Source organism: Macadamia integrifolia, chromosome 5, assembly GCF_013358625.1.
Source record: "Macadamia integrifolia cultivar HAES 741 chromosome 5, SCU_Mint_v3, whole genome shotgun sequence".
NCBI lineage: Eukaryota > Viridiplantae > Streptophyta > Magnoliopsida > Proteales > Proteaceae > Macadamia > Macadamia integrifolia.
In genome coordinates this window covers 34110690-34121868 of record NC_056561.1, presented here as the reverse complement: position 1 = coordinate 34121868, position 11179 = coordinate 34110690, and the positions used below count along the sequence as shown (strand labels likewise).

The following is an 11179-nucleotide window of genomic DNA, read 5'->3' as shown; positions in this document are numbered from 1 at the left end:
AGGACCCATGAGGGCTCCCCCATACTAGATGATCACATGGTATTTATGCATACCAAAGCCCTTCATGGTTCATGCTTCTCTTTTGGCATTGTCTTTGTCATCATGTCAAACAGATTCCAATTGGTATAAATTTTGTTAATTTTCATCAACCCATTTACTATGATATCTCGAATCCAATGGTATCGCACCTCAATGTGCTTGGTCCTAGAGTAGAATGTTGCATTCTTACTCCAATCAGTGGCACTTTGATTGTCAAACCTAATCAGATATTCCTTTTGTTCAATACCGAACTCCATAAGAAAAGCACTTCAATTGTAGCATCTCCTTACAGGCTTCTGAGGAAGCACTATATTTTGTCTCTAGATTTGATAATGCTACACATTTTTGTCTTTTTTTATTGTTGTCATTTTCCCCCCTCTGTTTTGCTATTATCTTTTCGCACTGTTTGTCCTTATATATATGAACGATTTTATGTTTTTAGCATTGTGATTGCTAGACTAATAATTTTTCCATCATGCCATTTTCTGGAATCAGTAGAATAAGCTTTTGGCTTCTAAATTTTATCTTGCACATAGAACTGTTGTTTTCAGAAAATTTGTTTTCAATATTGTACAATAAAATCAGACAAAGTATTCAAGTTGATGAATTCTTCAACCCTGTGAGTTGTACTGGTTTCCTGAGTTTCATGTTGATGAATTTGCCCATTTGTATTGAAAATTAAAGCAGATTTTATCACTGAATAGTCTTCACAATATATTTTCAGGCAGAAACTCTAAATTTGGGAGGGGCATCAGTAGGTTTAACACTGCTGCTTCACTTGAAGTACCTGTCACTCCATCAGTTCAAATAAATCATACACAGCTTCTAATCAATGGACAATTTGTAGATGCAGCATCAGGTGGAACTTCCATCCTCTTTAGTCATAAAGACGAATACAGCTCTATATTTGTTTTTGAGTTACTATAAGATGACAACATTCCTTTAGTGAAGGAATCTTCTAACTGGAAGTAGTTTCTCAATTAACCTCTGGCTGCAGGAAAAACTTTTCCAACTCTTGATCCAAGGACAGGAGATGTTATTGCTCATGTTGCTGAAGGTGATAAAGAAGATATTAATCGAGCTGTAGCTGCTGCCCGAAAGGCATTTGATGAGGGACCATGGCCCAAAATGACTGCTTATGTATGAATACCCAACCCATGCTTATTACACTTTTGGGCATATTTTATAGTATGCCAAGTTCTTCAACTGGGAAGGGCCTCTTGGTGTGGTGGTGGCTGCTAGTGCAGTAGAGCACTAGCCCAAGTCCAATGAGAGGTCACTGTTTCAACTCCCCCCCCCAAAAAAAATTGGATAGATAAACATCCTGCTTTCCTCCCCCCCTCACACCCCACCTCCTGGCCATCCTTCCTTGAGTTGGGACGCCACCCCTAGTGGCCTATAAGCCCTCGATAGGATCTTATTCCAATTATGTTTGTTTCTCCAGGAAAGATCATGTATTATTTACCGCTTTGCTGACTTGTTGGAAAAACACAATGATGAGATTGCAACACTCGAGACATGGGATAATGGAAAGCCTTATGAACAAGCAGCAAAAATCGAAGTACCGATGCTGACACGGCTCATGCGGTACTATGCTGGTGAGAGGAATTAAAGGAATCTCTGTGGCCATATTCTCTTGCTGCATGTAGTCAAGGAGTTTCCTCTAATTCTACATATTTTGGCAAAACATCTAATTTTTGCCTCTGCAAATTCTTCAGGTTGGGCAGATAAGATTCATGGTCTTACAGTTCCTGCTGATGGACCTTACCATGTACAGACACTGCATGAACCTATTGGTGTTGCTGGGCAGATTATCCCATGGAATTTTCCTCTTCTTATGTATGGTTGGAAGATTGGACCTGCATTAGCATGCAGTAACACTGTTGTGATGAAGACTGCAGAGCAGACTCCATTATCAGCTCTCTATGTGTCAAATCTTCTCCACGAGGTAGGTGCTTGATTTGTCTTTCATTTTCTTCATAACATAATTCTTTTTCTACAATATTTGATTTGTATTCCTCTTTTTTTTGGGTGAGTTGGGAGCTTAGTTAATATTTCAAGACCTCTGAGTTGCCTATGTGAAATGAGAAATAGCTGTAATTATACTTTCAGAGTTGCTTTCTGATTCATATTGTTGCATTTTCATGTTCACAGATGCATATAAAGTGAAGACAATTCATAAAAGCATCGATTATCTTTTTATTTTTCGACTTTGCCAAATGCAGTTTAACAATTTTGGAGAATTCATTAAGAAGCAATAAAAAGTTACAAAAAGAAGCTTTTTTGCTGTTCCATGTGCACATGATATGATCTTTTGAAAAATATGTTAATGCACTTCTGGATTGTTTTTTGCTGTTTTTTGACTTTAAACTCTGGCATACACACATACATATATACTTCTGAACTTTTACATGTTTCTGAGTTCAAGGAAAATTGTTCTGCAGATAGCAAAGAAAATCTAGTTAACACCTATTATTCATTCCTTTGGGATATCTTATATTCTCATGTATGGTTCTTTGTGACAGGCGGGTCTCCCTCCAGGTGTTTTAAATGTGGTTTCTGGATTTGGCTCAACTGCTGGTGCAGCTCTTGCCAGTCATATGGATGTGGACAAGGTATTTTGAACAACATCTCTGCTTGGGATGAACCTTGTCATTGTCTTCCATTACATCATTAATGAACTGGAAATATTTACATATGTAGCTCTATGATTGACCCTGCTCTATTATAAAGGCATCTCTGTCTAATCTCCATAAGCTGGCCATCTGAACTTAGTCTGAAGAAAAAAAAATTGGATTTATTGATTTAAATGCACTAAGTAATTCCAATTTTCATTATACTTTATCCTTTAGGTTCCATTTGCCAAGGAATTTGAATGCCTTTGAATTTTTTGTATTTGTTGCTGGTCAGCAGTGGATATTTGAGTGGTGGTGCTGCCTAATAAGTTGATCAATTTCTCACCTTCTTAAAATGTTTTTAAATCCTTCTCTTTGCAGGTTGCTTTCACGGGATCAACTGCTACTGGCAAGGTCATAAGCTCACTGGCTTCAAAAAGCAACCTTAAACCTGTGACATTAGAGCTTGGAGGGAAGTCTGCTTTCATTGTCTGTGAGGATGCTGACATTGATCAGGCTGTTGAGCTTGCACACTTCGCTCTGTTCTTTAATCAGGTTTGTTCAATGAATTGTTTTGTGAAACCAGTTTAGATTCTTTTGATGATTGGATCATCAAATGAGATGATATTTACTGTCTTTAGGGTCAATGTTGTTGTGCTGGGTCTCGTACATTTGTACACGAACGTGTGTATGATGAGTTTGTAGAGAAAGCAAAGGCGTGTGCTATGAAACGTGTTGTTGGTGATCCCTTCAAAACAGGCGTGGAACAAGGTCCTCAGGTAAAACTGCTCTCTCTCTCTCTCATACACACTCAAACCCTGCTGAACTCACCAGCTCCAGGAAGCCATGATCTTTATGTGTGCTTATTCATAACTGTGATAACTGTTTTTTTTCTCTATCCCTACTCATTTCACAGCAAAGACTTATTCTGACTTTCTGATCTGTGCTTTATGTATCTTTGGCTTTTACTTACTATATATAAATTGTTAAGCCTGTACATATTTTCAGTATTGTTTTATTGAATTTGATCAACATTTCAGATTGATTCAGCACAATTTGAGAAGATCCTAAATTACATTAGATCAGGCATCGAAAGTGGTGCGACCCTTGAAACTGGAGGTGAAAGAGCCGGCACCAAAGGCTTCTATATTCAACCAACTGTCTTCTCAAATGTCCAGGTATATATACACTCTCTATTAGCTGCTTCAGTCAATTTTTATACTTTATTAATTGAATTAGTGTGATTGTGATTGTAATTGTAAATGTTTGTTAACTAGGATGACATGAAAATTGCGAAGGAAGAGATCTTTGGGCCAGTGCAGTCCATCTTAAAATTCAAGTGAGATATGAATATTATCATCGATGTCATTACTCGGCTCTTAAATTATTTTTTACTTCATCAATGACTTACTCTTTTTATCGATGATAGGAACCTTGATGAGGTGATAAAAAGGGCAAACAGTAGTCCCTATGGGCTGGGTGCAGGGGTCTTCACCAAGAACCTTGGAATTGCCAACACATTGATGCGTGCGTTGAGAGTGGGGAGTCTCTGGATTAATTGCTTTGATGTCTTTGATGCTGCAATACCTTTCGGTGGATACAAGATGAGTGGACATGGCAGAGAAAAGGGAATCTACGGCCTTAATAACTACTTACAAGTGAAAGCTGTTATTTCTCCAGTAGAGAATGCAGCCTGGTTATAATCTCTGTTTGATGTTAATCTGTTTCAAGCATGATAATAAGATGCAGACTTGTTTGTATTGGAAGCTGCATGGCTTATTGTCTTTTATCCAAGTGCTTCTTTTTCTTCAAGGCAAGTGGTGCATCCATTAGAATCTATCTTTAAGCAATGAGGGTAGATTGCTTATCTTGTTTATTGTTAGATGATGCTATACTTAAGATGCAGAACCATTTCCATTGTGCTTCAATATTCTGACCCATAGTTGTCAAGGTGTCGCCTAGGTGGGCATTTGATTGCATTGTTGGTGTCACCTCCGTCTAGGCCACCTCCAAATGCCTTGTTTGCCTAGATGTCATGACAACTATGTTCTGACCATCAACATCTCAACTGAAACTGGTGAAATTTGTCTACAGAACTAAAACAAACTGATCGAAGAACCAGGCGGCTGTTTGGACAGGAACTAATTTACCCCTATGTGGATTTAACATTTAGGTGAAAGTTTTTTGTCACCAAAGGTAAAGAGAGAATCTTTCCAACTGCATTAATTTGACACTATGACTGGAGAAAAAAATTTTGGTTGCTGCCTGGGTTGCAGCTAAGTAGCTAAAGTTTTAGATTAAGGACTACTAGAAGGATGCACATGAAGGTTTGAACTAACCGATGTGCATGGACATACATAGAGGGTAGATTTCACCTTTTTATTGACAATCCAAAAGCCCCCTTTCTACATGGTGAAGTGCAATGTCTTACCACTGTCTTTCATACCTCCTGAACTATATATAGTACATCATAATTACCATCATTCTTAGGATGCGTTTGGTATGTTCCAAGTCAATAATGCATTCCGAGAAATCAAACCAAACACGACCTTAATTTCAAAGAGTTCATTATACAATTCCAAATGCATTTAAAGTATAGTTGTATAGTGGAGGAGTAGGGTGTCTGAGACCCACAAAATGTCGAGGTTGAGAAGAAGAGATGACAAATATACGCTAAATAAATAGTGGGTCAAGATGTTTAAGATTATGGGTGGAAAACTAAAGCTGTGGTTGGTATGATTTCTTGGAATGCATTATCGACCTATACTGCATTCTTGGAATGCATTAGTGTATACAACCCCTTCTCTTCCTATTTTGTTTTGCATTCTGGTGGCAACACAGGAAACCTGCCAGGATCTTTGCAGTATGAGTAGATCATGAACCTGTTTCTAGCCCAATCCATCCCCATCTTCTGTTGCTGTGACAGCTTAATGAAATTTTCACCTTCAACTGGGTCTACTGCTGAAGGACCTTCTTGACCACCCTTTGAACATGAAGGGACTGATCTTGCTGAAACCCATACACAGCCCTCCATTTCCATCTCCCCAAAAGAAGCAACAAAAGGTTCATACTTGTAATTTACTGGGTTCTTCCCACCGTTTGTTGCCCACTCTGATCCGTCCCATATGGTTGCATATACTGACATGGGCTTTGAGGGATAAATTGTTGACATGACCTCATTGTTTTCAACCTCTCTTACTGGTATGTTGTCTACTAGGAACCTGGAGCATATGAAAGAGATTTTGATCACATAGATTACAGAAACCATATGAAGAAATTGGAGTTTTTTTTTTTCCTTTTTGTTGCTAATGACATGTATCCAGGCCTTTGGCTTGACTAGTTCTACGGATTCATACTAACCCCATAATGGCATGGACCTGGTCATATTGGGATTAACCGAGAATTATTGAACTTTCATCAAAGCAGTGAAGAGCATTAAACACTCCCGTGTGAATGGCCCCAAGGAGGTAAGAGGAGTCAAACTCAAAACTACATGCTTTATAAGGCAAAGGTCCCTTACCAACTCGACTACCGCTTGGGGTTATGGATGGTCTTATTGTCACCATCCTTACAGGTAGAGAAATGACAAATGTTTTTTGTATAGAAAACAAAACATCATTAATGAAGTAGATAATTGATTACCCAAAATATCCTGTATTGTACAAATGTTCAAACCAAAAGTTTTGGCCAAAGGTGTCAAGTTTGGTGTAATCAATCACAGTACAATAAGAAAAAAATCCTTCTCATTTTTATGGAAAATAAAATAAACGAGAATGGAAGCATCTTAGGATGGTGTGTTAATTGGCCCAGCCTGTCAGTTTCATTTATGCCTAATCAATCCCCAACAATTTCAAGCCTCCCTTCGTTTATGCCTTTTTAGGTAATTGGATCTCATAAGTCAAGGCATGGACACGTTTTTATTCAATTGGCTACTTACTAGTCCATTAATGGATTAGTCAATTAAGCTATAAACCATCCTTAAATGAGCCATAAATGGGTTATAATCAGACTAAATGACCTTACATGGCTATAAACAATTGATTATCAATCAGTAACACTATCGGTCAATCCTGATCAGGCAACTATCAGGCCACAACCTTGCACCAATACTGGAGCCCGACACTTTTAATAATCAATTAGGCCGGTCCTTCGACCAATCAATTTTGGTCGACCCTAAATTTCAAATTTCCTCGTGTAGGCCCTCTGCCAGGATGGCCAAGGGGTGGGTTAAAAGTCTAATCGGCCCATGCGTCGCTGCCAATGAAGTGAGACTTAGTCATGTTATGTGCTGGCTCATGTTTAGTTTGGTCTATTATGTGGTCGGTAGGTTGTGGAGCCATGAGCTTTTTATAGCTCATACGGCCATGTCTTATATATACTTTTGCCTCCTATTATAGAAAGCACCATCACTCACGCATCATTGATCTTATTGCTCTACTATGTTTTCACTAGTTATGGGCAAAAGGAAAAAATATAGAAAGAGAATCTTGCCATATGAGTGGAGCCTCTAAATTACTAAGATGTTTATGGGTTTTAAGTTAGTCTCACAGTGGCTACTAATTAGTCTATAGCCTAGCTTATCCATTATATACACCTAAGAGTTTCTCTACCTATCAGTTCGAACTTTTAGGATGAAATCTTTATATAGTATCAAAGTGGTTTTCATCGTATCATGTGTTCACAGTACATACTGCCACACACATGGGGCAGTGCTAGAAGTTTAATCCCACACCGGTTACTAATTAGCCTACAACACCCTAACTTTTATGATGGAAAGTTTCCATGGTATCAAAATGGGCTTTCACCATATGTACGGCAACATGTGTAGAAGAGTGTTGGAAGTTAAATCCCACACCGGCTACTAATTAGCCTACAATCGCCTAACTTTTGTGATAGAAAGTTTACATGGTATCAAAACGAGCTTTCACTGTATCCATGTATCTACAGTATGGACTGCAACACATGCAGAGAAGTGGTGGAAGTTCAACTCCACACCGGCTACTAATTAGTCTACAACCCTTGTACACTTGGGAGTCTCTCCACCTAACCGTTAGAATTTTTGAGATAGAAACTTTGCAGTTTTGAACCTAGCTCCTAGCTAAACCCTGGCTTTAGTTGGATTTCACTTCATCTAACTTCAGTTTCCTTGTTCTTGACCTTCCCTCTCCAAAAGAAAAAAAAAATTAAAAATAAAAAAAAATAATAATAATAGCAAAGAAACCCTAATAGCCTTACACTGTGTGATGACTATTCCAAATGATGCTGTATTGATGAAACTCTTTAGTTGGATCAAACCAGAATCGAAATTTCTCTTCTCTTCCAATGTTGGTTTTGCCATTCCCATAGATATTTGTTTGCAGAAGCCACTCTTTTCCATTTTCATGACCCAGCAACTCAAAGTCAATCTCATCATGGTTGTGAGGGAATAAATCTGCATTGGACATCTGCATGTATAGGAACTTGTTACCTAATGGAAGAAGAAGTACAAGTAAAAGAAGAAGAAGAAGAACTAATGAACTCACATAGAATGCTACTACTACACCAGAGGAGTAACCTTGGGGAAGCTTAATGGCAGCACTGAAGAATCCATAGTTATATTTGTTTAAAGAGATTAATCCAGACCCTGTGAAATAAGTGAGAGTTGAAGTAAAGAAAATGAACAAAACCCTGATCTACATTCATTAATATCCAACTTATAAACACATTACCTGAAGTTTTGTTGAGATTTAGCTGCACATAAGATCCATTATTGACAAAATGGATGTTTGAGCCTCCAAAAAATGTAAGAAATGCCTGGTTTAATGGTTGATGATGAAAAAGATCAGTTAAACGTGCAACATTTGGAGGTGTGTAGTGCCCATCAAGAGATCTTGCATCGTCAATATTAATGCAGAAGGTGAGGATTCCCACTAGCAGGATATGTTCTTTCAAGAGTGGCATTTTTTTCATAGTAGAGAGAGAGAGAGATGTATATAACGTGTGAACATTTGACTATTTATAGGGAATAAGTAAGTTGTATAGCTAACGGTGTCAAGTTGAACCAGAACCGAATACTGGTATTGGAACCAACCGTTTATGGTCGAACCCAACCAGACCATAGAGAAATGACTCGATTCTGATTTCATAGGCTCTTTTCCCAGTTTGGTTTTGATTTGCACGGGAAAATTGACTGCTCTAAACTAAATAAGAACCGGTAAAATCAGACCGAATAAACTCAATTTTCTAACTGTCTTATGTTCAAGCAAAGGCTGGTTCTGTGAACCCAAAGGGGTAGCGCAGTTGGTGAGTAACGAACTTGGTACGAGCCATAAACTCGAACGTCTTAAGTTCAACTTCACTAAGCACACCTTGGGCCATTCACACGGGTTGTTTAGTGCTCTTCACTGCTTTCAGTGAAAGTTGAATGGTTCTCATTCAACCCCAGTATGACTCTGTTCATGCGGTTGTGAGGTCAGTATGGGCCCGCGAGACTAGTTAGGCAGAAAGCCTGGATACCCGTCGTTAGAAAAAAAAACCTAGTTCTGTGTTTATAAGGGACTGTATTTCTAAGGTTTCTTTTTATGATGTTAGAATGTATATTAAAAGAATCTACAATAAACCCCAAGAGGTAGCGAGTTGGCAAGGGACCTTCGTCTCAGGATGCGTGTGGTTTTGAGTTTGACTCATCTTAACTCCCTGGAGCCACTCACATGGGGTGTTTAGTGCCCTTCACACCTTTAGGTGAAAGTTGAATGATTCTCATTCAACCCCAGTATGACCCAGTCCATGCGGTTATAGGGTCAATATAGGTCCGCAGGATTAATCCAGCTAAAGGCCTAGATACCCATTGTTAGAAAATAATAATAATAATAATAATAATAATAATAATAATAATAATAATAATCTACAATATATATTGAGATGGCAAAATTTAGTTATTCTAATCTTATTTTCTCATGCTCTCAAATTAAATGAATCTGATTTTGGTTGATTCTTATCGGATTCGTTTTTAATTTTGATTTGCACTTTGTCAAAATGTAAACCAAACCATACCGAATAACCGGACCCAAACCGTTTGACAACCTTAGAAAAGTTGTACATGTGTGAGAGATTATATAGATCTCTCAAAGACAAAGTCATGTGGGGATGATTTTGGATTTGAATAAAGGCTTTGAGGAGGTCCAATATTAATTATTGTTAGTGGCCCTCTTACCAGAAAAAAGAGGTCCTTTGCTGGGCCAGTGATCCATCTTAATTAAGTTTTAAGCACCATGCAAGCTAAGTAGCTATATAGGACAGTCTAACAGGATCAGAGTGAATCAGAATGAGACACAAGAGTAGTTGTTGTCAAGCTAGCAAGAAGACCCAAAAGATAGCCTAACTCATGAATTCTCTGGTGCCCATAAGATAAAAGTGACCCCTAACCAACAATATCAACATCATCTCCTCTGATATGAGAGAGAGAGAGAGAGAGAGAGAGAGAGAGAGAGAGAGAGAGAGTTACAAAGTTTCAAATGAATGAGATAGCCATCCATGTCTTATTAATGTAGGGGAAAATATCGCTACCCCATTGCGCCCCCCTATGCCCTCTCATAGGGGCATCGTGAAATGATGCCACTGTCCTTAATGGATACCAATGCATGTTTCCCCATTGACCCAATCGCTGCTGTGTAGACAACATGACCGGATAGCGATCCAGCTATCGACCCACTTGAAAGGAAATGTTAAGGACAGTAGGAGCCATCGTTTCTTTAGCTGGAAATAATCTGTTTGCAGCTATTGCCCAGCTAGCTAAGCAGTGGTCCCCAAACCAAAATTTAATGGTTCTTAAGACTTTTCTTGTGCTTCTTATGGCTTCGCACCACAGCCGCTGGTGTCTTTTTTGTTTACTTTTGCATCAGCGTCCACTCTGTATAAGGATTAAGGTATGGATCTAATGAACAGAATGTTATGGCACAAGGTGAGGACAAGAGAGTTGAACGTATCAACTTCACACCAATCAGCTGAACACAGTTGTATTCGGGATGGAAAAAATAGTAATTCAAATATATATATATATATATATAAGATTTCATAATTATCTTTTGTCTTATATGATCAAACATCAAATAATAATGATTCAATTGTCATGAATGGTTATGTGGAGAATGTCCTCGAATGAAATGGTTAAAACTTATATTATCATTATCTTCTTTTTGTATCGTCTTTTGGTGGGATATTTTTTTCTTTTTTAAACGATGAGTATCTAGGCCATTGACCTGACTAGTCGTGCGAGTCCATATTGACTCTACAATCGCATAGACTGGGTCATACTGGGGTCGAATGAGAACTATTCAACTTTCACTGAAAATAGTGAAAAACACTAAACACCTACATGTGAGTAGCCTGAAGAAGATAAGAGGAGTTGAACTCAGAGCCACACCCTTCCCAAGGAGAAAGTCCCTTGCCAAATCAGCTACCCTCTTGAGGCAGACAAGAAGAGTATGACATGGCATGTTATTGCGAGATGTTTGTACAGATCTTAATAGACTTGAAGAACAAGGGAG

General features: G+C 38.4%; 2 protein-coding genes across 2 annotated transcripts in view; one reads left to right on the top strand and one right to left on the bottom strand.

The window, feature by feature from the left end:
* Positions 1–4582, top strand: part of LOC122080229 (aldehyde dehydrogenase family 2 member B7, mitochondrial-like) — a 5788-nt gene extending 1206 nt beyond the window's left edge. Inside the window, exons 2-11 of the mRNA XM_042647169.1 lie at positions 764–898; positions 1037–1179; positions 1484–1637; positions 1758–1987; positions 2565–2654; positions 3036–3209; positions 3296–3433; positions 3695–3832; positions 3932–3993; positions 4084–4582. Coding sequence (XP_042503103.1) covers positions 764–898; positions 1037–1179; positions 1484–1637; positions 1758–1987; positions 2565–2654; positions 3036–3209; positions 3296–3433; positions 3695–3832; positions 3932–3993; positions 4084–4357 — 1538 coding nt within the window. The 3' untranslated portion in view covers positions 4358–4582. The remainder of the gene's footprint in view (positions 1–763; positions 899–1036; positions 1180–1483; positions 1638–1757; positions 1988–2564; positions 2655–3035; positions 3210–3295; positions 3434–3694; positions 3833–3931; positions 3994–4083) is intronic.
* A 426-nt stretch (positions 4583–5008) lies between these two features.
* Positions 5009–8616, bottom strand: LOC122078784 (probable xyloglucan endotransglucosylase/hydrolase protein 33). The gene is made up of 4 exons (XM_042644912.1): positions 8363–8616; positions 8177–8277; positions 7890–8098; positions 5009–5875 (listed from the first exon to the last, which is right to left on the bottom strand). The coding sequence occupies exons 1-4, from the start codon at positions 8601–8603 to the stop codon at positions 5464–5466; spliced, it is 963 nt and encodes a 320-aa protein (XP_042500846.1). The 5' UTR covers positions 8604–8616; the 3' UTR covers positions 5009–5463.
* Positions 8617–11179: the final 2563 nt, after the last annotated feature.

Bases quoted from the DNA above. Each gene is read 5' to 3' on its own strand.
- LOC122078784 (XM_042644912.1), bottom strand. From the start codon at position 8,603: ATGAAAAAAATGCCACTCTTGAAAGAACATATCCTGCTAGTGGGAATC. The intron at 8,278-8,362 runs GTAATGTGTTTA...CTTATTTCACAG, and splicing joins AAATCTCAACAAAACTTCAG to GGTCTGGATTAATCTCTTTA. The intron at 5,876-7,889 runs GTAAGGCTATTA...CATATGCTCCAG, and splicing joins TGGAATAGTCATCACACAGT to GTTCCTAGTAGACAACATAC.